This window comes from Teleopsis dalmanni, chromosome 2, assembly GCF_002237135.1.
Source record: "Teleopsis dalmanni isolate 2A chromosome 2, ASM223713v2, whole genome shotgun sequence".
NCBI lineage: Eukaryota > Metazoa > Arthropoda > Insecta > Diptera > Diopsidae > Teleopsis > Teleopsis dalmanni.
In genome coordinates this window covers 24,806,176-24,833,621 of record NC_051847.1, presented here as the reverse complement: position 1 = coordinate 24,833,621, position 27,446 = coordinate 24,806,176, and the positions used below count along the sequence as shown (strand labels likewise).

At 26.5% G+C, this 27,446-nt stretch overlaps 4 protein-coding genes across 10 annotated transcripts; 2 read left to right on the top strand and 2 right to left on the bottom strand.

The window, feature by feature from the left end:
- Positions 1 to 206: 206 nt before the first annotated feature.
- Positions 207 to 9,426, top strand: LOC119685833 (phosphatidate phosphatase LPIN1). 5 transcript variants are annotated; one of them, XM_038100222.1, is made up of 12 exons: positions 207 to 562; positions 944 to 1,143; positions 1,597 to 1,734; positions 1,816 to 3,036; positions 3,103 to 3,199; positions 3,807 to 3,935; positions 4,083 to 4,287; positions 4,349 to 4,572; positions 4,636 to 5,136; positions 5,198 to 5,301; positions 8,863 to 9,165; positions 9,222 to 9,425. In XM_038100222.1, exons 1-11 carry the CDS (start codon positions 383 to 385, stop codon positions 9,134 to 9,136), a joined length of 3,273 nt encoding a protein of 1,090 aa, XP_037956150.1. In that variant the 5' UTR covers positions 207 to 382; the 3' UTR covers positions 9,137 to 9,165; positions 9,222 to 9,425. The 5 variants fall into 5 exon arrangements, with proteins under 5 accessions (XP_037956150.1, XP_037956148.1, XP_037956153.1 ...); XM_038100220.1 differs by having other exon boundaries at positions 8,863 to 9,108; positions 9,205 to 9,424; XM_038100225.1 differs by lacking the exon at positions 3,807 to 3,935 and having other exon boundaries at positions 8,863 to 9,108; positions 9,205 to 9,426.
- A 5,978-nt stretch (positions 9,427 to 15,404) lies between these two features.
- On the top strand, positions 15,405 to 16,012 carry LOC119682222 (general odorant-binding protein 99a). Its single transcript, XM_038095593.1, has one exon. It carries the CDS (start codon positions 15,519 to 15,521, stop codon positions 15,942 to 15,944), a length of 426 nt encoding a protein of 141 aa, XP_037951521.1. The 5' UTR covers positions 15,405 to 15,518; the 3' UTR covers positions 15,945 to 16,012.
- A 3,498-nt stretch (positions 16,013 to 19,510) lies between these two features.
- LOC119686423 lies at positions 19,511 to 20,007 on the bottom strand. Its single transcript, XM_038101006.1, has one exon. It carries the CDS (start codon positions 19,795 to 19,797, stop codon positions 19,525 to 19,527), a length of 273 nt encoding a protein of 90 aa, XP_037956934.1. The 5' UTR covers positions 19,798 to 20,007; the 3' UTR covers positions 19,511 to 19,524.
- A 3,963-nt stretch (positions 20,008 to 23,970) lies between these two features.
- On the bottom strand, positions 23,971 to 27,415 carry LOC119683596 (polyadenylate-binding protein 2). Of its 3 annotated transcripts, none has more exons than XM_038097369.1 (6): positions 27,232 to 27,415; positions 26,745 to 26,963; positions 26,174 to 26,569; positions 25,984 to 26,117; positions 25,822 to 25,886; positions 23,971 to 24,143 (listed from the first exon to the last, which is right to left on the bottom strand). In XM_038097369.1, the coding sequence occupies exons 2-5, from the start codon at positions 26,841 to 26,843 to the stop codon at positions 25,844 to 25,846; spliced, it is 672 nt and encodes a 223-aa protein (XP_037953297.1). In that variant the 5' UTR covers positions 26,844 to 26,963; positions 27,232 to 27,415; the 3' UTR covers positions 23,971 to 24,143; positions 25,822 to 25,843. The 3 variants fall into 3 exon arrangements, with proteins under 3 accessions (XP_037953297.1, XP_037953299.1, XP_037953298.1); XM_038097371.1 differs by having other exon boundaries at positions 26,745 to 26,891; XM_038097370.1 differs by having other exon boundaries at positions 24,111 to 24,129.
- Between the last annotated feature and the right edge of the window lie 31 nt (positions 27,416 to 27,446).

Genomic DNA, 27,446 nt, shown 5'->3' with positions numbered 1-27,446 from the left:
ACAAAAATTCCATGGTAATAATTAGTCTAACTAAAAACTAATAATCTAATCAACAAGCAATTGTAAAATATATTATGAGTACATATACTAGTAATATGTATAATAATAAACCATATAGTCAATTTATTTAGTAATTGACCTATGGTTAACGTGAATTATAGACTTATAAATTATATATCTAATATGAAACCATTTTTATCTTTCAGATAAATCAACTATAAATTTAGATATGATTCTAAAGCATATATAAAAGAAACATCGATAAGCAATTGGATTCTATACACTAGATTAGCCATTGATATATACATATAATACCTACATCTAGGTATTATCAATCAGTCTACATTTTTGACAACGAATTTTTCAAATTAAGAAACACAAAATGAACAGTTTGGTTAAAGTGTTTAGCAATTTTAGAGAATTCTATAGTGAAATTAATGGTGCTACACTTACTGGTGCAATAGACGTAATATGTGTGGAACAACCCGATGGAGAGTTCCAATGTTCACCCTTTCATGTAAGATTTGGAAAATTGGGTGTTTTACGTTCCCGTGAAAAAGTCGTAAGTATATTAAAGTAAAATTATTTTATTGTTTTATTATTAAAATTTGAATAATGGTATGATTAATTGTCAGTAATATATATGTACATAGCTCAATTATTCAACAGTACATATCTTATTATTCAAAGGATTTGTATATATTTATTTAAAATTTTTATTAACGTAGTATAGCAAATGATTAAATATTTAAAAAATTAAAAATGATAAAATATTAGTAAAAGAAAAACCTGATACCTACTTTCGGTTATTATCAATTCTTATATCTTATGAGCTTTAATATATTACATACGTACACATATGTCTAGCTTTCTTTTAAAAAATTGAGCTGCCAACTTATATTTTTTGTTTAAATGTATTAATAACTTATTTTCGACATTCTAGGTTGATATAGAAATAAATGGTGAACCAGTTGATATTCATATGAAATTGGGAGAAACTGGCGAAGCATTTTTCGTTGAGGAATGTCCAGAAGATGACGTAGAAGAGTTGCCAGATAATCTGGCTACTTCCCCCATTCCAACAAGCTATATGCCTAACAAATTTGATCATGAAATAGAAATTGATCCTAATGATAGAATAAAGTAAGTATGATAATTAAATAAAAATTAACTTAAATTTCAATTTTAAGCTTACCGCTATTTATATAACTACAATTAAAATTGCTTTATATAAATTGTTATTATTTTCATATACGATAATACATATATAAAATAGTTCTAAAAAAGTCAGCAGTATAATTACACAGACCTGTAGTTGAGGTATGATAAAGTATATTGTTGAGATGTGTAATAAAGTGTATTACAAATTTGTAAAGACTACAGTAGTGATTTCACAAATCTTTAATTGGCATATGATCATGTATATCATATTATCATTTATAAACCTATTTAATTCAAATTGTGCTACATACTATATATATATAATAATTATAATATATAATTACATATAATTATAATAATAATAATAATCAATATTTTAGTTTTGATATTTTCAATTTTGTAATAATTTTTTAATTCATTCTTTCATACTTGTAGAAATGCTAGCGATGACATACAGCTGCCATTACCATTACCTATACCTAGAAGAAATTCCATAGATTTGACAAAAGATGTCGCTCAAGATCAAGATGCTCCAAAGTTTGAAAATCAAGTTTCAGATTTTAGTCATAGAAGGTAGTTAATTCAGCTTTTAAAGTACAAAATAATAAAAATAATATCTAACAATAATTCTTTATGATCTCTATTAAAAAATAGACACACTGATAACGCATTGGAACGTCGAAATTTGAGCTTTCAGCTTAAGGAATACACAACTCAAAAGTTACGTCAAGAATGGGCTGAACATGAAGAAATTTTTCAATTTGACACCGTAGATAAAGAAAAAGATTGGATCAATAGCACACAGAGTGAACAAAAGCCACAGGAAACTACAACACAGAACTTATTATTAGATAGAGATGTAGTTTTAACAGAAAATACCAAAGATACAAATATTGAAAAGAACACACAAGATATAAGTACAATAAATAATACTTCAGTAAATAACATCATAGTAAGTGGTAACACAGGGGAACAACCTTCTAATAATAACAGTATTAAAGAAGAGTCCAAAAGCAAGAAGAAACGTCGCAAGAAGTCACAAATGAAAAAGAAAAACGCACAGCGAAAATCTTCATCAAGTAGCTCTATTGGCAGTAATACACCACAAGATGGTGTGTCAGTCAATGTACAGAGTGTCGATGAAAGTGAAACTATGTCTTTATCGATTTCAAATAACACAAATTCATCCAATGATGAGTCTACAACAAAATCTGGCGATCAACCTTCTGCTCCACTTATTACCGCAACTACTGGAGAAGATAGTATCTTAGCAGATACTTACCAAACAACACCAATAACTACTAACACTAGAATGATAGATTTAGATATTCATTTCTTTAGTGATACGGAAGTTACTTCTCCCAGTGGCAATGGAGTTGGGGGTGCGAGCCGCGGCGCTGGTCGCCCATCCACACCAATACAAAGTGATAGTGAATTAGAGATTACTCTTTCGCATGAGAAGGCTGAAGAGCAATTAGTTTCAAATACACCTTCATGGAAATGGGGTGAATTACCAACACCAGAAAAAAGTAACACTAAAGAAGGCAATGGTGACTCAGTTGCACAACACAAGTCAATGCTCAGTAGCATGTTTAATTTTATGAAAAAACATAATAAAATGCGTAAGCAGGGTACCGATGGAGGAGTTTATTTATCTGATCTAGATACCGATACCATGGACCCCGAAATGGTAGCAATGTATTTTCCTAATGCAACTATAACAAAAGAAGTAGCTCCAACTACATTACCAGTACCACTTGCTGAGGATGATCGTGAAAGTGGCAATGGTACTAGTCTTCCGCACTCACCGAGCTCTATGGAAGGTCAAAAAAGTGTAGATTCGGATTATGATGATGGAAAATTGCAAGAGAATAAGTAATTTATATATATATGAGTTATAGTATTGTATGTGATTTAATAGAAAATATATCATTCATTTAGGTATCTTGATTTTGTTGCGATGTCACTTTGTGGTTTTTCGGAAAAAGGAAATCCGACGGACGAAGAATTTGATAGACACATGGTCAAGTACAGTGATGTAAGTATTTGAAATAAAATTTTATCTTATGTTCAGAATTGCATGTATATAATGTGAGTTATGTATAAACTTAAAGGTTTTGTTGTTTTGCACTAATTTTTGTTACTGCACATGCACAATTGCATTCGTTTTAGCACATTTTAAATACAAATTTTGATTTTGAAATGTTAATTGTTAGAATACGGAACACTAAATCTTAAATAAACATAATTAGACACTTTACCTAAAGCTTTATCTAAAAAATTGGCATAAATTTCCATATAAAAAAAATTTTCTGCAGTGTCCAAATTTTTTGGAACATTTTTTTATATGACTTTACATAAGACTTATGTCAAATTTTCCTGCAAAATCGATGTTGATACTAATGTCAAAAAAAAAATTATTCACAAATGGAAGTACATCTGTTTATATTCAATCGATATATATCTTATTTGAGTCACTATAAATACTTACATTTTTTACTTTTAATAAAAAATTAAATATTTAGTATTTACAACAAAAATTAGTTGAGTTCATATACATAATTACAATACATATTATTACTGTATACTATTTTAAACAATATATCCAACATATTAACACAACTAAAAATAACCCCTATTAATAGGTTTGTGAAAATCCTAGCTTGTTTTCGTCACCGAATTTAATTGTGCGTCTTAACGGTAAATACTTCAGCTGGGCTGCTGCATGTCCAATTGTTATGACTATAATAACATTCCAGAAACCCTTAGCAGAAGTAAGTTCGATTATAAATAACACCAATGTGCCGTTCTGTACATTGAACTTTACATTGTAAACTAAGCCATCCAATTTGCAATACTAATAATGCACGCTTAAATATGCTTCTATAAGAAATTAATTTAAATAAAATATTTATATAAAGGATGTTGTGGAGCAACTCATGACAAACGCTAAACAAGATGCCGAAGCAGCAGTTGCTGCTTGTGCTGACAATAATAAAGGAGATGAGACTATTGCAATTGATGCAGTAGGTCAGTCTAAGCGTTCCTGGTGGTATTGGAGGAGACCTCAAACAGGCGCACAAGCTAATACAATTATAAAGAGCGCTGATAAAATAGATGAAAAAGGTAACGTCAATTATTTAGTTAAAAAAATAATCATTTACACATATACACTTAATGTTTTTAGATGCAGATCAAACTGCTGTTGGAACTCAAACAACTCGACCTAATTCCCCAGATGTGAGCGATAATACATTAAGTAAAACGGACTCAACTTTAAATGCAGAGAATACATCGGCATTAGTTGAAAATTTTGAGGAATTATCTCAAATATCTGCTAAAAGTGAATCAAGCCAAAATATCAAAAATGAGCGTTACAAAAAGAGTTTGCGCTTAAGTTCTGATATTATAGTAAGCAGTGTCTTGTATATAATTGCAATATTTATTTAACTTTCCTTTTTTCTTAATTATTAGAAAAAATTGAATTTAAAGGAAGGCATGAATGAAGTTGAATTCAGCGTTACTACAGCTTATCAAGGTACAACACGCTGTAAGTGTTATCTTTTCCGTTGGAAATATAATGATAAAGTTGTTATATCGGATATCGATGGTACGATAACTAAATCTGATGTCTTGGGACATATTCTTCCAATGGTTGGAAAAGATTGGGCACAAATGGGTGTTGCACAATTGTTTTCAAAAATCGAGCAAAATGGTTACAAATTACTGTACCTGTCCGCTCGTGCAATAGGGCAATCACGTGCTACACGTGAATATTTACGATCAATACGCCAAGGCGATACAAAACTGCCTGACGGCCCGTTGTTACTTAATCCAACATCATTAATATCTGCATTTCATCGTGAAGTTATCGAACGCAAACCGGAACAATTTAAAATTGCTTGCCTCTCTGATATACGAGATTTATTTCCTGATAAGGATCCATTCTATGCTGGCTATGGAAATCGTATTAATGTTAGTTTTAGATTAATTTAAAAAAATTTTTTAAATTTACAAAATAAATATTGATTTTTAGGATGTCTGGGCGTATCGAGCAGTTGGCATACCAATTATGCGTATTTTCACAATAAATGCCAAAGGAGAGCTCAAGCACGAGTTGACACAAACATTCCAATCATCGTAAGTAAAATATTAAAATAATTTAATTTTATTTAAATTATTTCACTGCATTTCTAAATGGTTGAAGCCTTCATTGTAAAAAAAATATCTACAGTAATCTAAAATTTTATAATAATTTACTTGAATATTAGTCAAAGTGCTAACATAGGTTCATTTATTAAGTATTTATATATATATATATGTATAGTTTCTTTTTCTGGAATCAAGTTAATATATTAATTATCATTATTTAATATCATCGTAAAGACCATTAAAATTGGCAAGAAATTCTAAGTATTAAACTCTAAACTCATCTATTAGTATATATTAACCGAGATCAGTTCATTCATAATACTTATTAAGCTTGAATATGTGAAAGTGATACTATTGTGTACTTCTACATATTGCCTGTTTGTGACGCTTTCCTAAACAATCACAGAATTACTTACATCAAATGCACAGTACTTTATTATGATTAAAAGCAATTGAAAGAAGTTGTATAATTTCTATATTTCCATTCCCACTCTTTTGTAAATTACATTGTAGTGGTTACATCAATCAGTCCTTAGAAGTTGATGAATATTTTCCAGCAATAAACACTGCTGATGATGATTATGAGTATAAAACTGATATTTTTGATGACGAAGAAGAGGAAGATGAGCTACAATTTAGTGAATCTGACAATGATGAATCCGATGGTATAGATGATGGTATTGATATTGAGCCCAATGATGAATATGTTGATGATGACATTGAAATGTATGAGAATGCAAAGATACTTTTACCAACAATCAATTTAGATGTAAAAAAAAGAAAAGTAGATGATTTTAGTCATTTAAAATTAAATGTTTGATAGGTATTATTTAGAAAACTTAATTTATACAAGTTAATAAGATCTTGGAACAAAAACATGTTTTGTTAAAAGAAATTAATTGTGATATTGTTGTTTGCAGTTTAGATAAGTTGTTATGTTAATTTTAAGTTAATTTAATTATACTCATATTAATTATATATTTTCAAATTGTATGGGATATATGAGTATATAAAGTAAATTTTATAGACAGATACAAAATATACCTGAAGAAAAAAGTGATAATTTTTTAGTAATACACAAATTTATTTTAAGATAGGGAAATTAATCAATTAATTACAATTACTAATGTTGAGCTATATAAATATTTATTATATTGAGAATTTTGTAGCTAATAGTAGCTAATGTTCAATATGAATGTATTAAAGAATATTGAATTCACATGAATTTGTAGTGACTTCAATTTAAATTATATTTACTATAACTTATATTAAATCAGTTATATGATGTGTAAATCATATATATTATATTTTCGTATCATATTTTTTTATTATTAAAAATATTAGTTTTATAATATAATTTTTATTGTTTTATTTAAGAAATAAAATTAAAACTTTATTGCTTTGTTTTGATTGCTTGTTTTATTACTATATACATATATATTATATGTGGTATAATATAATATATAAATGGCGTATCACCTACATAAACATATTATAGGAATACATTTTTTAATAGATGTAAGGACGCAATAACTTCAGGTTATAACTTCAAGCTTTACGTTTTAGATTTTACAATAAATATATATTTTAATGCTGACTATAATATTATATTTTTATGATGATATAAATTTTGTTAAATTATTTTGATATATATAAATAAATACTTCTGCAACTTATTATACACAATTAGATAATATTTTTTCTATAATAGAATCTTTTTTTCTTGCAAGTAAATATACAATTTTTTTAATAATGTTCTATTATATACAGGTTTTTAGTTTAGTCTTCATTACAGCTAAAAAAAATTATCAACGATCGAGAATTCCAATTGATGGCACAATATTTATCTTTGATTTGAAAAGGGCTTTAATGTTATTTGATATATAATTCGTTAACGAATTAAATAATATAAATATTGTAATTAGTTTTGATTATAATAGGTTTCGTTTATAAGTTTAAGTTATATTGATTCTCAAATAACCAGTACTAAAAAAAACTAGTATATTATGTATACTATGACTTATAAATATATTATCCCACGTAAAGGTGTATGTTTGATAACGTTCTCACCTTAATATCTTAACTGTAAAGTTAGATTTTGTGATATATGTGATTTCAATTCTTTTTAAAATGTTATACTTTCTACTGAGTTTTATAACATTTTTGCCTCAACCTCTAGCATTGGATTTTGTGACAAAACTGGTTGCAATTATTTTTGTTATCTAAATTAATTTAGTTGTTATAAAATTAGAATTACAATTTTTCTTTTATTAAATTATTTCAATCTATTTATCTGTAAAAACTCCAAGTAAGTTTTATATAAAGGTAAATTGAATTAACGAGTTCCAATAAAACTATTAAATACATTTTTATTTATAATTTATGACCATGTCTATATATTAAACAGATGTTAATGTACAAAATTAAACAAATTTAATTTTAAACTTATGATATATGATAAACTTATGTATAATGAATACCTTCATTACTATATTTCTTAGAAACCACTTAAATATTTTTTGGCCTATAGCAGTATTCTATTGAAAAAACAATATTAATATTAAAAAATAATTTTTTTAATTAATGCACTTGTATTTTTAGAAATCTGTGTTCTTCTTAGCTTATGAAGCAAAATGTATACCATATCACACTGATTTATCCCGCTAGTAGTCTAAGTCTGTATTATCTATATTCTTCATACATCATTGATTAAGTTTAAGAAACTATTTATTTGAAGATTTAAGAGTTAAAAGAATTGATGCCAAAATAATATTTATATGTTTTTTTAATAATACATATCATGAAGAACAAATTTATACTTGAATAATTGTAGTGTTAAGATAGGTGAAACAAATTTGTTTATTAGAGAATACTAGGTTATTTATCTAGAAATGATAGGCTTATTTACTTTAGTGATAATATTTATGTATTTATTAATATTAATAATACTGAAATTTTATAAATTTGCTTTTTTTGAATGTACTGTTATAATTGTTTTTTTAAAAATTTGTAAAGAAATTCTTTACTTATAACATTATTTTAAATTATATATACAGAATCATGATTCAGTATTCTTAATTATTAGGATTACTTCTGTAATTTGTTTTATATAAATATTTTTTATTTTTGTTATTAAAATTATCTTATAACTAAACCACGTGATTATTAGTTAATTAGAATACAAACTATTGTTTTTAATAAACTATTAAAAACAAATATCTATTAACAACAATAGTTTATGTATTTTTTGTTATAGTAAATATTATTATTTATATTACTATTAACATTTAAAATTCGAAATATTTATAAATTATTATATTTAAAAAGATATAATCTGTCTTTTGTATAAATTTGAATTATTTTACATTTAGAAATGCATTAATAGTTATTTATTTATTAAAATTTTAAATTATAAATATTTATTAATAATCATATTCTATATTATGAATACATTTAAATAAATTTGAATCAGCTTTTCAATAGATTTTTTATTAAAGATATTATTTTAAATTTATTCTATTTAATGTCTTATAAATTTTTTATTTACAGATATAGCAGTATGACTTATATTGTGGATCAATTCTTTCCACCAAATAAACCCGATGAAGGGTCAGTTGAATTTTCTAACTTTAATTATTGGCGTGATCCGATACCAGAACTGGATATAGATTTAGAAGAATTTAATAAATCAAATACTACATTAACAAACACTACAACCGCTAATCTACCGGTATCTAATAACAGTTTAAACGATTTCTCTAAAACTCAAGCTCCTGTGACTTCTTACGCAAAAACGTTAAGTATCATTCCTGAGTTAAAATAGATATATTAATTTCTGATTAATTTGTAAAGGTAACAAATATATTTATGTTTAATAATATTCAATTATAGTGTGGTTCATTATATAGAAGTGTTGAGTTTTAAAGCAAAAGAAAATTGTAATATCAACCAAAACAGTATGATTTAGTAGAGCGCATTCAAAATATTTCCATAAACTAAGCTGCATTTGGTACATCAATAATCAAGAAGAACATTTTAAATGTACTCGCATTTTTCTATATACGTTTTAAATAGTCATTTATGACTTTTACTGAAATTTGTTACAAATATATTTTATAACAAACTTGATACATTCAAATTTATTAATGTACACATTTTGCTTAAAATTAAAATAATAGAATAATATATTGTATTATGCATTTATATTATATAAAGTCCTTTTAAATATTTTTTTTTTGTTTATAACATACACTATTAAATAAAAGGAAGACTATAACCATAGCTACTATCAATTCCACTTATTAAGCTTAGTTCAGTAATTCTGATAAAGCAAATTATAATCTTTTACATTAAGCATAGAAATGAAATAATTAAATACGAAAGGACATTTTACTTAATAGAACCACACGAAAAATATTATTTTAAACAAAAAAAATATATAACGGGTAATCACTATCCTCGAGAAATCGTGAGCACAGTAATCAATTAACAGGATCAGACTCTAAAGCGGCAACAACAATATATTTTTACACAAAATCTATTTTGTTGTTGCCACTTTACACTGCTACGTTGTTACTCGATTACAAGGCTCGTTACTCGGGATCGTGAATAGCACTATAGTAGCAGTTTAGATTCGCATTTCTTTTCTTATACAATAAGTTGAAATATTTTTTGTGATTACTTTTTGTTGAAAACTTAATTTAAAATGAAAACTTAGTTTTGTTGTACGCTTTAATTTTTAAGAATTATTTAATTTTTTTTATTAACATTAAAGGAACATTCATATTTATGTTGTGATAAAATTTAAGAATTTGTAAAATTTACAAATTAACTAATTTGCGTGATTTAATTTTATATATATTCATATTGTTCATCTATTTGAATATATTTTTTTTTTTGTATCGATAACCAAAAACGAAACTGATTTGATCTTTCTGAATTTCTTTGAAATGAGTAGCAGTTAAGTTTAGAGATTTAGAGATTATGAAATAAAGTGATTATAAACATTTTCATATTATTAAAGTTTATGAAATTATATGTGCTTACATGAAATTATAGTAAATCATAAATGCATAAATAAATATTGCTTCTATTGCTTAAAAAAAAAATTTATTATTCTTTTTTTAAAAAAATTGTGCTGTAAAGGTAAGAAAAAATGTTTAAAAAAATCGGCTTATTATATTTTGAAGTTTGTTTCTGCAAATGTTTAATAGATGAAAGTCTTGCTCTAAGCTTTATGCCACTACAACACATCACAATCGTACCTGTAATTACTTGATTCAGTACCAATAGAGTATACTTGTCATCAATTTTGTGGTACCCAACACCTATTTGATGTAAACTATTTACAAAAAAAATAAAACCCAGCAGTATTGCTCAGCAACGCAAACTACTCAAATTATGAACGAGCACTACTCGAGTTATCACACAACAGTTTCGATTCTTAAACTGTTGGTAGTTTGATATGACACTTCTTTCTATATGTCTGCATTTGTTCTAGACTCCTGTCACTTTTAAAACCCTATCTTGTAATAATTGCAGTGATATTGGGCATATTTATGGAAAGTGTTATTGCTCATATAATTGGTTGTTATTGTTTTTGTAAGTCACAGGCATCTGCTTGCCCCCCGAAGGGACTACTTTGGGGGTGGTAAATGAAACTAGATCCGGCAATTCTTAGAATCATCATATAATTTATTTTACATATTTATTAATATGAGGTATATTTATACTTTCATACGTTAGACAGTGGTACAATATGCAGCCATATTATATTCATAGTTTGAATCAGTTTACTGTTTTTATAGATTAGTTTTTTCAGTACTTTCATTAATCGTTTTTTAAAGAACACATAAATTATTAATAAGAATTCGCAAATAGAAATCTACTATGGGCCGCGAGATTTAGAAACTAATATAACCAAACTATAATCTATCGAGAACGAAAATTCTACTAAATATAGCCAATATAGAAGTGCTTGAAATTTGTGGGAGTGCTGACTAATAGACACCCATTACGAAAATTAGATATCTCTTTTAACCAGAAATGCAGAACCTGCAATGAAGAAAAGGAAACAGAAATAACTGAACATTTTGGTACGAAGATCGATACTTTCTACTATGTAAGTCTATGAACAAATGACCCTGGCAACATCCAAAAAGTTGATCTTTACGAAGTAATTTATTTATCCACAGTGAAGTTTGGTTTTAATATTAAGATTTTCAAGACCTGGTATATGATAGCAAAACGGTGCTTGAGCACTACTTGAACAGACAAGAAACAACTGCCGCCACTAAAATGAACTAACTATTTCAAATTCTATGTACTTCCGGATATATTAGAATTTAAGGTAACGAAAAGGCAACAAAATAGTAAGGAGAAAAACCACATTCTTGTCTCCACGCCCAGAACTCTTTTTTTTTTGTATCGAAAAAGAGATATCTCCATGCTTATTAGGAAAAAAAGAAGAACAAAGATACCTACACTGGGACAACCTACCAAGGTCATTAAATTTCACATCACTTATAGAAACCTATAACCGATATAAGAATTGTTTAAGCATAACGAAGAATAGAAAAAGTATATTAACAGAAATTCTCTAATTGGATACTGTAGATTAAGCTATTAACCTAATAAACTGAGAATTGGAAGACGCAGAGAAATTACGAAGCAGATTGCATGTATGAAAGGTGTATTGTACTTTCTTTCGCATCTTGAATTCATAATGATTCAAGAATAAGAATAAATTTTACTATTTTAGAAAGAAAGTGAACTTAAAAATTGGATAAATGCTAGATGGCGCACAGTAGATCTTAAGAATAGCGTTATATTTTTTATAATAATTATGAAGAATGTGTGTGTAACTTATGTTTGTTTGCTATTTATTCGATATGCAACTGTTGACCATATGGAATGCAGTTTTGCATTAAAAACCATATTTTTCTATTTATATATATATAGTTTATATAGTGAAACAGTTTTATTTGATTATAATTGAACGGAAATAATAACACATTTTCTTAGTAATCCATGTGTGAGAATATATATATATATAGTATACTAACTAGTCGATGTCGATGTTTAAAACCGTACACAATTCGAACTCATTTACTACAGATATTTACATGATTCATTTCACCAATAAATAATAAAATAATTACGATTATATGAACTTGGATCTTCATTCACTCATCAACATGTGTTTATAGAATATATCATAATTATTATTGCTTACGTTGTTTTTATATTATTGGAAAAGTAATTAATATGTCTGTGCTTATGTTATGTTTCGAATTAAAAGTAATTTCATTTATTGGTACATATAAACAGTTGCGACTCGTTAACCTAAATAATTATAATTAATTAAGAATGACTAAATTTAAAGTTGCGAATTAGTTAAACGGTGATAAACCATAACATATCCCTGAAATTAAATAATTATTTTTTATGTATTAAAATACTATAGTGATTTTAACAAATAATGAATAAAATATAAGTTTAGAATTCCTAAAGGAAACGCAACTTTTATAAAGCATTTCAAGATGAAAAGTGTAGCTCTCGTTCGAGGATTATCAAAGATAAAACTCTCGTTCATAAATTCCTTTCCTACATAACAAAATTCCAATATACAACATAGCAGAGGATCTACTATTATGTGTAGAGAAAAGAATAACAATTTTTAAAAGAATAATCAATTTTGAAATCTACAACTTTTGCATATACATATAGTATATATGTATACTTAATAAAGCAAAAACTACAAATTAATGGGTATGGTGCAATAGAGTCCCGTACTAGTACCCATAACGACATAAAAGGTACCATTATTGAAGGTACGGTACGGTACTGTCAATTCAACTAAATAAACGCAATATATTTTTAATATAATTATCTATTTTTTATATATGAAATAGGTATGTATACGTATATTAAAATTGTATACAATAAAACTATAAGAAATATGTATATGAAACTATGTACAAGTCATGTTTTACAATAGCAAATATTGATAACATATTTTGTAAAGTAAACTTTAAATAAAATACAAAATATGGATAAAAATTTAACTTTATAAACAATTAAAATAATGAAAATAAATAAGTTTTGTAAATCGATATTTTCAATTTAAGCAGTCCTTTTGAGTTCAAGTTTTGACTGTCAACTCTTTTAAATAAAAATGACTCTCTACAGTACGATCATTTTTTTCAATGCGATGCTGATACGGTACCATTTAATATAAGAAACTACCGCAGTACCTAACTGGGGCTATTTGTCTTATTCCATATTCCGCAATGATTTTAAGTACCGCCTCTTGTACTGCATCTATTTGGGCATACTTCAATTTAGATACAAAAATCGGGCAGATATATATTAATATTAATTTTAAAAAATTCTATTATTATGAATTCTTCAAAATATTTATTAAGTCATAATATCAATAAATATGCATTGCAATAATTTATTTCTTACACATAATTATGCTCTTAAAACATTTGCTGATAGCTATATCTATTCTTCGCTGCGATTTCTGTCATCAGAAACTCTCTCCTCTAGTTAATAGTCTATGCACTGAGGATTTCAATACATGCATTCCTAATTCAATAACTTACCGTATCTCTTTTTAATATTTATTTTTATTCAAGATTTTTATAAGGCTTCTGATATAGTTTCTGATAGTTTTTCGGAAAGAATTTTCCCTCAATTTTAAATTAGTTCTTTTGGTTAGGTTATGTTGTAGTGTCGGCCTTGTTACTAAAACCCATTTGAGGTCAAATAATGGTACCACGGACATTCTTTGCTGAAAATTTTTCGCTTATACTTGATACAACCTGAGTTTTTAATATTTATTAATTCAAATAACTTTAATTATTTTAAATATATACGTTTTTCTGTAAGTTTTTTATATTTAAAAAGTATATTTTATTTTAATATATATATTTAACAAATATTTAAATAAAACTTAAAAATACTATTAACAAAATGTTCTCTGATTCTGATTTAAATATGCGATATTCCGGTTTATTTCCTATACAAATCTTCTCAAACATCCAGAAAAAAAATTTATTTAAATAAATATGTTAAGGTTAAAGCTCTTTACTGTGTATAAGGTTATGAACTTCAAAATTTAAATCAAAGCTTAACTTTACTTATACATATCTTAACTAAGTAAGTTAATAAAGTCATTACATTAATATTTTAAAGGATTTATAAAAGAATAAATTAGATTTGTTAAGAATTATTTGAATTAATGCAAAAACAAAAGATGAAATACTGGTACGATTTATCAACACCCTACAATTTTAAAATTATCATATATATTATATTTAGATTAATAACATATTTATATATTTTTCTTATATTGTCAATATAATTTACAAATAATCAATGACTTTAGTCATGTTTTTTGTAAGTTACAATAATTGCTAATATATATTTATGGAAGGAATAATTTATAACATAAGTTATATATATATAATATTTATCATTTATATGTAATAAGATTTATATATGTAAAATATAAATATTTAATTTATTATAGTCAGTTAGTTCGTTGTGGTGGAGGGAGGAACGAGTCATCTTCAATTAGCTAAAAAAGCGGTTTTGAATTCACAAAACCTCATAATAGTGGATAGTAGAGAGAAGGTTATTATATATTTATAATATTTATTACATATATATACAATATTTATTATATATATAATGCTTATTAAATATATAATATCTATTATATGTACATTTGTATATAACACATGTCAAATATATATTATTAACTTATTAAATTGAATTTTTAAAATAAAATTTCTACTTAAAAATTAATATAAGGTACAATATCATTAAAACTCATCTATTAACATTTACAATATACATACTATATATTTATATATAAGGGAATAATTTTTATTCCGAAGTTATAATCATTATAGCCCAGAATTGTTAGTATGTTACAATCCTCTTTACTCATCAATTTTACAAGCAATTCGTTTATGTAGTGAATAATTCGTTTTTGAAGAAACGATCGTAACGATCGTATCGAAGCGGTTTAGCTCGATTTCGCAGTCACTATAAAAAGGCAGAGATTTTCATACACCTTTCAGTTTCGTTCTAAGTAGCTAATAACTAAGTCGAAGTGAATTAGTTATTAATAACGATTTTAATTAAAATTGAAACTTTTTTATATCGGTTTTTAAAAAAAAATAATTTTAAAAATGAAATCGTTCATAATAAGTTTATGCTTTATAGCAACATTTGCTGCCGCTGATCATTTAAATATGGAACGTTTAATGGCCTCACGTGAACAATGTAAGGCTGAGTTTAATATTGGTCCACACTATATTGAAGAGTACATCGTTACCCATCACGAATATCCTAACGATAGCTTCATGCCATGCTATATACAATGCGTTCTTCAACGAATGGGTGTATTTGATCCTTATAAAGGTTTTGATGAACAATATTTGGTTAATATGTTACATGAATATGGCGCTGACGAGGATGTAATGAAAGCACATGTACACTCATGCAATGATGGCAATAAACTTAAGACAGATACCTGTCTTTGGGCACAACGCTTCTTTGAATGTTTCCTTCACAAGCATCCTAATCTTGGAAAAACAATCTTAGCAATGCAATAAAAATCAACTTAACAATTAATTAATTTCAAATGATGAAGCACTGATTAAAAGAATTTACAAAATAAATGATAAGAAATAATTAATTAAAATAATGAAAAAGAAATAGAAATAGTATGATACCTCCAAAAATTATTGTATTGAACTAGAAAGACTATATATTAATAATGTATTAATTATGTATTAATAATCAATTAGTTTAGGTGCATTATAAAATATATAAAAACTATATTCATATTTGCAGTATAATTTTGTGTGTTCTTCTAATTAAAATAAATCAATTGGAATTATACTCTATAGCAACGTAAAGGTTGAGAATAAATCACTCAGCCTAGTAAATACCATTTTATTTACAGATTTTTATATAAGATGCAGATCTGAGGTCAATTATTACTTAGTCTGATGATGTGATAAATAATAATCCAGTCAAGGCGCAAACAGGGGTTTTGAAGAAACCTCGCAGTTAATATAGAGTAAAAGTGCTCAGGTGCACTGACTCAACTTCCCTCAACATAATAATAATAATAAAATAAAAAATCTATTTTCTTGTTCCAATAAAAGAAAAAAATCGGAAGGAGAGATACAATTTCGATGTCGGTATTTCTATACGTATTTCGGCAAATACACTTTTGCCTTCATCTGCAGAATTCCTAATATAAGACAATAAGAAAAGTCTTTTCAGATTAACTAATACTTCAAAAATGTCTTATCCGAAAAGCTTGTCAATTTATAGTACTTATAAATTAATGGATTTCAAATTTTATGACGCATACATTTACTTGAGCGTATAGATGAGTAAATAATTTTTATCATAGAAGAAAAACGCGTAGTAGGCTACGTCTAACGTCGCTTGTAAAACACTTGAAATTTTTATAAATAATAGAAACATTTTGTTTACATATATGTATATACTCAGAATATCATATTTACAAATAATCTTCGATACATGTATGAAGTAAAAATCTTATGAAGAAGGTCAACTAAACAATATTTAATAGAGTTAAAATTTATATATGTCTATTACTTGTCTATTACTTCAAGATATTAAGAATTATTTGACTATATTCTCTTTTTCGGATGGACTCTTCTATTTCACCCTGCATCTAAAATAATATTAAAAATCATCCAATTTTGTTTTCCCATCCAATTTTGTGATTTTTTTTAAGACAAATTAAAAACTCCATTATTTTTGCGTAAAGATTTTTACAAGGTTTCTTTTCTTTTCCATCCCATATCTGATGAAATAAAAATGGAAACTGTTACCTTCCATTCCATTTTGCTCATTTTTTATGGCAAACAAACCACTTCTTGATTTATTACATTATGTTACGAAAGACATATGGTACATAGTTAAGAAGATAAATGCAATAGACTTAACTACCTATACCGGAATAACGTCAGCAACTATTACCATGTATATCATTGTTTTATATTTTATGCATCTATTTATTTGTTATTTGAAAGAATATGGTTCGCTGCGAAAACTAACCGAAACCTTTAAGGCATAATTTAAGCATGTATATATCGTGCATCGACCAAATAAAAACAATATATATATAGGAATAATAAAACGCTTTTTTGCATAAAGTGATTTCTCTTATTCTGACCTTGAACACCGATGCATGTTGTACAATGACCATAGATTATAGACCGAAATCCCGAAGGGTGTTTCTTCTTTGGAAAGTGCATGTACTTTCGAACAAAAGAAAATTTTATATTTATTTATTATATTAATAATTTTCGAAAATTTTTTTTATTTTTACAAGTTAATATATTATATATTTTGAATATTTAGGAACAAATGTATTTAATTAACCCGATTGACGGCAAATGCCATAATCGTATAAGGATAAAATTAGATATTATGTAAATGAAGTTAGGTTTTTCTTATTAGTTTTCTTATAATTATTTATAATATTTATGTTTTATATATTATAAATTATTGAAAATGTTAATTTTGTAAATGTAAATATAACCTAAATTTAATAAAAGAAATACTACTACTATGTATTTAATTATTAAAATGTATGGTCAAATTTTCAAATATAATTTACAATGCAAAATCATCAACTAAGGGAAAACGTTTCAGAAATTTAGATACTTTTTCCGATTCCCGTTCTATTCGCTTCTGACGTTCCTTCTTCGCTTTCATGAGATCTTCTAAATAACTTTTCCAGCTGAGTGCAGAACACGGTAAATTTTCAATTGTATTGATATTATTTGATATTGGAGTCCATGGTGGTAATTCCATTCCAATCGAGTCCGGTACTATGTTCGCATAATCATTTTCAGGATTTGGCAAATTTTGGTCATCTAAAAACATCTTCGCTTCAAATAAATTTTATGTACGTTAAAAATTATAATATCTTCGTTGCTTCCCAACAAGAGTTTTAAGGATACTGTGATAACTAGGCTCTGATATTTGATCTTTTATAGTGACTTTTTAAAAAGACAGGTAGATCACAATTTATAGATATCTCCCTGAATATCGTTTATTTAAAAATTGTGGTTACAAATAAAAATCCTTTCTAAGCATAACATTTGTACTACCTGATAGGTATATGCATATATTTATAAATATCTATATATCTATATATCTAATATCTATATATTTATAAATATATATAATGATAATTTATATAAACGTACGTAGTAAATTTTTAAGGACTGTTGATTTTATTTATTATTTTTTTTTATTAAAAAAATTATCTGTAATTCTAGGTAAGATTAATTTAATATTATTAATATCTTATTACGATTGAGTACAAAAATATTCGTGCTTAAGGTAGCTTAATATAAATATAGATCTAACACTTCGTCTCTTAAAGTAATCAAGAGAATTACTGTACCTAACTTTAATAAGGAGTGATCCTGTTATCAATATTAAAATGGAGCAAGTCTTAAATGAAACCATCTTAACTTACTTCTACTTAAGGAACTATATTTTTCTGCTTACTCTTCACAGTTACAATAATTAAATCATTTTAAGAATTTCGTCCTTATTACTATAAAATTTTAGTGAAAATGTGAAATTATTACTTCAGTTCCATGAACTTTAAGAACGATTCAATTTCTATTGAAATTTTAATTTAGCTTCCCTCTAATTAGGCAATAACTTCTACTTCCTACAATATTTCTTTGTATAACAAATATTAAAAATAAAAAATTCTTAAGAATTTCTCTATAAACATTTTATTGCTATATGTAGTCTCATTGTTTTTCTTTTACGATCTATGCTGATATGACCTTACTAATATTTGCAAGTATGGATAATCTCTGAATCGAATTCTTCCTCGTCATAAACATTTAAAAGGAAAACTAACAATCAGAGGTCAATAAGAGAAGACGACAGTTTTTTATCATCTTTCCAGACATATTTAATATTTCATCAGAATTATGTAAAAATTATTAAAACATTAGTTTATTTTGATTTTGAACAGAAGAAAATTTTATATTTATTTAATATATTAATAATATTCGAAGATTTTTTTTATTTTTACAAGTTAATATATTATATATTTTGAATATTTAGGAACAAATGTATTTAATTATTAAAATTTATGGTCAAATTTTCAAATATAATTTACAATGCAAAATCATCAACTAAGGGAAAACGTTTCAGAAATTCAGATACTTTTTCCGATTCCCGTTCTATTCGCTTCTGACGTTCCTTCTTCGCTTTCATGAGATCTTCTAAATAAATTTTCCAGTTGAGTGCAGAACACGGTAAATTTTCAATTGTATTGATATTATTTGATATTGGAGTCCATGGTGGTGATTCCATTCCAATCGAGTCCGGTACTATGTTCGCATAATCGTTTTCAGGATTTGGCAAATTTTGGTCATCTAAAAACATCTTCGCTTCAAATAAATTTTATGTACGTTAAAAATTATAATATCTTCGTTGCTTCCCAACAAGAGTCTTAAGGATACTGTGATGACTAGGCTCTGATATTTGATCTTATATAGTGACTTTTTAAAAAGACAGGTAGATCTTAATTTATAGATATCTCCCTGAATAGCGTCAATTTAAAAATTGTGGTTACAAATAAAAATCCTTTCTAAGAATAGCATTTGTTCTACCTGATAGGTATATGCATATGTTTATAAATATCTATATTTATATATATAATGATAATTTATATAAACGTACATAGTAAATTTTTAAGGACTGTTGATTTTATCTATTTTTTTTTTTATTAAAAAAATTATCTGTAATTCTAGGTAAGATTAATTTAATATTATTAACATCTTATTACGATTGAGTACAAAAATTAATTAAATATAACATACAGATTCTGCATGATCTTAAAACAATTAATACAATTATCGGAAAATATATTATATTGAATTTATATTGAAAATTTACCACTTAACGGAAATCGTTCCAAAAATTCGGGTAATGTTTCGGAATCGCGTGCTACTCGATCTTTGCGTTTCCTCTTGGTTTCCATGAGATCATTTACATATAATCGCCACGTAAATGCAGTACTCGGTATTCCTTCAATTGCAGTAATAATTTTTGTATTGGGTGACAATAGTGGTGATTCTCTTCCACTGTCCTCTAGTACGTTTACGTTAACATTTTCAGTATTTGCCACAATTTTATCATCTGGAAACATCTTCTGCGCAACAATTAATATTATTGGCTATTAGCTTTAGGAGCGATCGTTTGCAAGAAACTGTTACTATCAGGGTTAACTTCGCAAATGATTAACCAAGATTAACAAAACAATCTTACGACCAATAATCAATTTTACAATCATAAAACTAATCATCACTATTCTTATATAAATAAATATTAAAACATTTCATAGCATTGGAAGTAAAATAAACAGTCTGCTTTTAAGACTATGCCTCATATATATGTTATAGTAAAAACAGTCAAGAATGTTAATGATCGTTTATTATAAGTATCATATTCTGTTTTAAGAAGATAAAAACACATGTTCTATTTCTTATTTGTATTTATTTATATATATATCGAATTTTTATATGCTACCATGTTTTCATATTTCGTAGCCGTAATTTTATTAGTCAACAACATTTTTTTAATGTAGAAATTAAACTTTTTCAGAATAAACTATTCCGCTATGATTTATCCTTGTAGAAATTATAATATATTGTTCCAAGCCTAACACTATTTCTCTCTAATATAAGTTCACCAAATCTGAAAAACATCGAAGAACCTCATATCTGAGTTATCTATAGCGCATAATGTAATCTGAGTTCCTTTACCGGAGAGATACGACAGGAACACCCTTGTCAAAGTCTTTCTACCGAATTTTTTGTCAGACTACACCGGTATTTATAAACATTAAATGTATTTATTACACTAATCTGGATAATCTGTACATTGACCTATTCACAAAAAAAGGTACCTACAAACCCCATATTTTACCAAAGTGTGATGCTGCTTGCGTATGCCGACGATACTGATATTGGTGGCTTGAAGACTCACGCCGTCAGTGCGGGGTTTTCCAACTTAGAAAAACAAGCGACATAAATCAGTCTTATGGTAAATGGGGACAAAACAAAATACGCTAATGCTCCTCCCTAGTGCTTCTCTAATATGGAGAAGGTGCAGAGAATATAATATAAATTACTTATACAAACAAATGGTGCACCGTGGTGTGTCAAAAACGCTCATATCCACAAGGATCTTGGAATTTCAAAGATCACTGATGTTATAGTTATATACTGCCAAAATACAAATCGAAATAATATCAGCATCGCAATCCAGTGGCTCAAAACGTCTTTCTAGTTCCATGATCCCCAAATCTATCTAAGTCTTTTTTATCCTGCTTATTACATTATGTATAATTTTAGAGTTAATAAACTACGAATAGTTTTTTCAGAAAGCTTTTTTCGGATACAAGAACTTCGTTTGAAATTTCAATTTGATCGCGTTGAATTGGCATATACTGCTCTATAGTATGTTAAATATTAGCATTGATTGAAGTTTCATTTAAACGTTTAATGAAATGAATGTGATAACTAGTGTTAAAGTGATAGAGTTGCCAAATGCTTCAGTTATTCGTTGAACATACTGTACATGTGTCATAGTACGTTTCCACTATATTGTTAGTCCAGTTAATTTACTTGAGATTCAAGTAATTCAAGCAATCTCAAGTAATTTAACTGGTCTAACGAAGCTAGTGGAAACATGCTATTAGGATGTGGATAGGTGAAAGTAGTGTGACAGGGGGGTGAGAGAACTGTTTAGAAGTAAAATTGGATTGGGAATGGGTGTGAATTAGATTGAAACGAGGAGGATTCAAAGAAACTACTTTGTATGTGTGTGTGTGTACTACAGTTTCTTTATCTTTACCAAATCAGTAACCTGCGAGAGCATTTAAAACATCATTGCGATGAGCATTTCAGCCGAAACCTCATCGCCGTGGCATGTGCAGAAAAGCTCTACATACCGTCGAGTTTCAAAAGCGATTGGGTCTGCGTCCTGGGAGTGCGGTGACAGGTACGTGTTTTATTTGAAATGTGTCGTTTATATGTGTTTCTCAAATGTTTGCACATTTTGTTTGATAATAATATGTAATAGCTAAAATATTTTTTCAACTAATAAATAAATAATTTATTTGTAAAAATCTCAAGTTATTGATCAAATTTAAAAATTTTTTCATGTCAGTTTCTGAAGTTTCGTATATCATTACATCGAGAAATAATAACAGTTTCTTGATTTTGCAGGGTATCATAATGTCGGCTCACTTTGACACCGCGTCAATGTATTTCAGTCGTCAACTCTATATACATACTAGATCTGTTCCACGAGCTACTCGTAGTAAAACTCAAGTAAAACACAAATAAAGTACAAACTGAGAGGTAATACAAATAAAGTGCCAAATTACGCTCTTTACATAGCTTTCCAGGGAACAGCTTTATGTAAAATCTGGTGAGAACACCAGTGCTACGGAAATAGACAATACAAAAATTTAAATTCAAATCAAAATAGCTGATTCACACATCATACAAATATTACTTTAAATAAAATGTACGAGTAAAGTCTGTGTAGCATTTTCAAATTTCGACAGGGATGTTATGCTCTCTCAGATGCTCTCATTTATTCGAAAATTTGCTGGTGGAACGCACTTGTTTATACACAGTGTTAATCAAAGTTACTACGAGTAGCTCGTGGAACAGACCTACTATAGATTTGCTATACTAATTTTTAAGTATTGTAAACATACTTTAAAGATTAAATAAATCTAATGTCTTAATTTCGCATAATTCAAACAATGTAAAATGTGTACATATTTTCTTCTATGTTCAAGCTATTTGAGCCAGTGTACTTGAGCAATTTTACTCTTTGTTAACTCGAGATATCTTCAAAACTCCTCTTTACGCCTTGACTGGATTAATGTTTATCACTTCATCAGACTAAGCAATAATTCACCTTAGATCTGCATATCTCCCCGAGAAGCCTGTCGTTTTATATTTTATATAAATAAGTAAAACAATTTTTAATAGGTTTAGAAAGAACTTTATTTCAGAGATTTTTTAGCTTTTAGTTTTTACAGAGTTTTATTATTTTGAAATGACTAATTTTTTATATTATATTTTCCATTTTGATGTGCTTCTTTTCAAGATTTTTTGCTACTTAATAGGGTGTTGAATGTTGATTTTTTTTTAATTGCCATTATTTTTTTATTTTTTCCTTTTCAGATTTTTCTTTTTGTGCCATTTTTTCTTTTTATCTTCCTTTTCGACTTTTTTTAATTTTTTTCAAGAAAATCTTATTGTTTAAATATTTCTTATTTTCTTTTTCTCCATCTTTTCCTTTTTTTTTGATATTTTTTTTAACTCCTTTTTGTATTTTTTTTTTTAATTTTGATAAATTTTGCAGATAAGCAGTTCGTAAATTAAAATATTTTAGGGGAATTTGTAGTGGAAGTTTCATTCAAAAAACATTATAAAAAAACATAAAAATAAAATCGATGATAACAAGTAGTCCATTTGTTTGTTTTTTTTTTATTTATTTATTTATTTTTTTTTTTTGTTCAAATAAATATTTAAAGTTCTTAAGAATCCTTTTCTATTCATAGTCATTTCGTACATATACTTTTTAAGAAAGTAAATTATTTTCCTTAATCTCATATACTTTGGATATATTTTTTCTCTATTTTTTTTCTTATGAAGCATGGCAATATATAATGTTTTTTGAAATTATTGGCTATGAAAAAAAATCTGAAATTAAATTCGCTGTTTTAAATTAAAATGTTAAAAACAAAACGTTTACAAAAAAAAACAAGTGGTGACATTATTTACATATGTATGCTTGGTAAAAAATGCAAGAAAAGCAAACTTTTAAACAAAATGATAAATGTAAAATATTAAAATTAGTTAATTATTTCAAAAAATTTAAATATTCACTAAAACTAAATATCAAATATCATTCAAAATCAATATACAAACAAAAAATAAAAAATAAAACCATTGCTAAAAATTCATATTTTAAAATAGGTGTAGAATTCCTCAGTTACTAAAAGATGGTATAGAAAAAAATTATTTCTCAATAATCTTTTATATAAAGACAAAACAGTTCAAAGTAACTATAATTTAAATTATAAATTTATAATTTATTAAATTAATTAACTTATTAAATTTAAAGTTTTATATTCTCTTTTAATTTAAAGCTATTCAAATTTAAAAACATCAAATTTAAAATTATGTAAATTTTAACATTTTAATTTATTTAAATTTAAAGTAATTTGGATTTATAACTTTTTAAATTTATCATGTTTTAAACTTCAAATACAAATTACAAATTAAGAAAAATATGTTCAAAGCTTTTTATATAATTAAATTTTAAATTCACAATTATTTAAATTTAACATATTTCAAATTTAAATTAATATATATATCAAATAATCAAAATTTAAAAAAAAATAAATGTTTAAAACTTTTTAAATAACTAAAATTTAAATTCATAATAAAAATTTGAAATTTGAAATGTTTAAATTTTAACCCCACTCATATTTTACATGATAAATATACATTAGAAAATCAAAAATAAAATACTTTTACTAGTAATGTTCATTTAAGGTTATCGTTTAATAAACAGCAAAATTATAAATTTGTAATATATGTAAACGCAAATACTATAAAAGTGTACGAGAAAATTATAAGCACCCATTTTATTTAAAAACTTAATATATATTTGTCCAAATAATGATAAATGCCAAATTATTAAGAAAATATTAAAAACAACTTCATTTCGACTAGGCCGATATGCAAACTCTAGACCCAAACACTGTGATTTCATTTACATATATTATAATTCAAAAAATCTCATATTAAGCATAAATTTTGTGAAAAATCACTTTCAAATTACTTGGGTTTAGAAATAGTTTAATAAAACTTATTTAAATATCAAACTAAATTAAAAGGTTTGATTAAAAATTATATTTTATTCAATATATAAAAATACAGATTATATAGTGTTTTTAAACAAACCTTAATTTAATTAATGATTTCATTATATATCTATGACAATATTGCCTGAAACACACAAAAATAAACTAAACTATTAATATTCATTTCATTTACTATTTTTCACCGCAAGTTACAATTTTCCAATGTTCTAATTCACTGACCTACACTCCAATAGGGTTAAGGATAATATTACTACAATTTTTAAGACTACATCAGTACTTAAATTTTAAAAAAATGTAATTTGTGTGTTTAAAGAAATATAAATTTAGAAGTGGTATTATGTGGCATATGGTCTAAATGGTTATCATGAAAATAATATAAATTTTGCTTCTTTATAAATGATATAATTAGTGTTGTTTCAAGCAATATGCATAACAAATACAAAATGTAATTAAAAATAATAAGAGCAACAAAATTAAAGGCAACTTACCATATTAATCAAACATTATTAGTCAGTATGGTGTATAGAAATTGGCGCGACCACGGTAACCCTTACTAAAACCACAAAAAAAAAAAAATTTGTTTAAAGAAAAATAAAACGCGTGCAAACAATAACAAACAATAGATATGTTTATGACTAAAATCCGCTTACATTGGACGACGAGTGCCACGGAAAGTTGAATGACAGCAGGCACGCGATATACGTGCTCCTCTACCTCTAAAACTACCTCGAGCAAATCGATTAGTAGTGGATAATCCAGGACGATTGGTGCGTTTGGACATAACCTGTTCCAAAATATATAATTAAATCAACTATATATTATAAATTTTAAACTTCTTACCTTTATCTGTCGCCCTCTGAACAGTGTTTCATTCATTGCCAAAGCCGTCTCTACAAATTCTTTTGAGCCAAATTCAATATAAGCAAAACCCTTTGGATGCCCATCTGATTTATTGCATAGAATCGTCACTCTGTTAATTGTTCCACAACCATGAAAATGCGATTCTAATTCTTCAGCTGATGCTCCATAATCAACATTCCCAACATATACGGAGCGCGTATCAATTTCTTGTTTTTCTTCTAGGGTTAATGGTGTCGCAGGAACTCCAGACGGCTGTGTCATTTGTTTATCGACTTCTGTTTGCATTTGTTTTATTTTTTCAGCTTCTTCTTCCATTTCTTTAACTCTTGCTTTTATTGCTTCAAGTTCAGGATCAATTTGCATATTATTTTCGTCCTTAAAATAAACCAAATATAATTTTTAGTAAACGACTTGTGTGTCGGCTAAATGCATGCACGCCCAAACTTAATGGAAAAATGGCTGAACCAAAAAAGCTTCCTTTTATGTTATTCGTTATATATAATTCGTTTATTTATCTCACTTATCTAACAAACAGGTTTTTTTTGCTTACCTCGTTTTCATTCATCAATTCCGCTTCGTGCTCGCCATTAGCTTCATCCAAATTTTCTAGTAGTTGATCTTCGTTCAAAGTAATATCTTCGTCTGCCATTTTCAATCGATAATTCCGCGTTCCTCTTTAAATTTTTTTCGTGGTAAACTTAGGATGTAAATATACACATATAGTAATGGAAAAACCCAGCGTTGTATTTTTTAAGTTAACTTTATCTTGCTAACATTCCATAAAATAAATAAATAATGATATTAATAATAAAATCATCAACAATTTAATGATATATACATATTATTTATTGAAATCAATCTAATAAATATATATGCCAACTTATTTATTATCTCGCGACACAACTTTTCAAAACAATGGGTAACACTTTATCACAATATTCTTTTCCACGTTTTTTGTTCTCATTCGCGAATACTGATGTTTTAATACATACAAATTTATAATATAAGACACTATTTCCCGAACTTAGTATGTTTACCTTTGGCAGCTATTAAACAACTAATATTTATTATATAAAATGACAATTTAGGCACTTTTGTGTAAAATTTCACGTATTTTCGAACACGTCCCTTTCTCTTTCTCAACCACTCTGCTTTGACGTGATACTATCTTCCCGCCGGCCATTAATAGTAAATTTTTCGTTGAATTTAAAGTTTCGTCAAGTAAGTGATGCCATATTTTTTTATATGCAGT

Bases quoted from the DNA above. Each gene is read 5' to 3' on its own strand.
- LOC119686423 (XM_038101006.1), bottom strand. From the start codon at position 19,797: ATGTTTTTAGATGACCAAAATTTGCCAAATCCTGAAAACGATTATGCG.
- LOC119682222 (XM_038095593.1), top strand. From the start codon at position 15,519: ATGAAATCGTTCATAATAAGTTTATGCTTTATAGCAACATTTGCTGCC.
- LOC119683596 (XM_038097369.1), bottom strand. From the start codon at position 26,843: ATGGCAGACGAAGATATTACTTTGAACGAAGATCAACTACTAGAAAAT. The intron at 26,570-26,744 runs GTAAGCAAAAAA...GTTTATTTTAAG, and splicing joins AATTGATGAATGAAAACGAG to GACGAAAATAATATGCAAAT. The intron at 26,118-26,173 runs GTAAGAAGTTTA...ATTTTGGAACAG, and splicing joins TCAGAGGGCGACAGATAAAG to GTTATGTCCAAACGCACCAA.
- LOC119685833 (XM_038100220.1), top strand. From the start codon at position 383: ATGAACAGTTTGGTTAAAGTGTTTAGCAATTTTAGAGAATTCTATAGT. The intron at 563-943 runs GTAAGTATATTA...TCGACATTCTAG, and splicing joins TACGTTCCCGTGAAAAAGTC to GTTGATATAGAAATAAATGG. The intron at 5,302-8,862 runs GTAAGTAAAATA...TTTTATTTACAG, and splicing joins ACACAAACATTCCAATCATC to ATATAGCAGTATGACTTATA.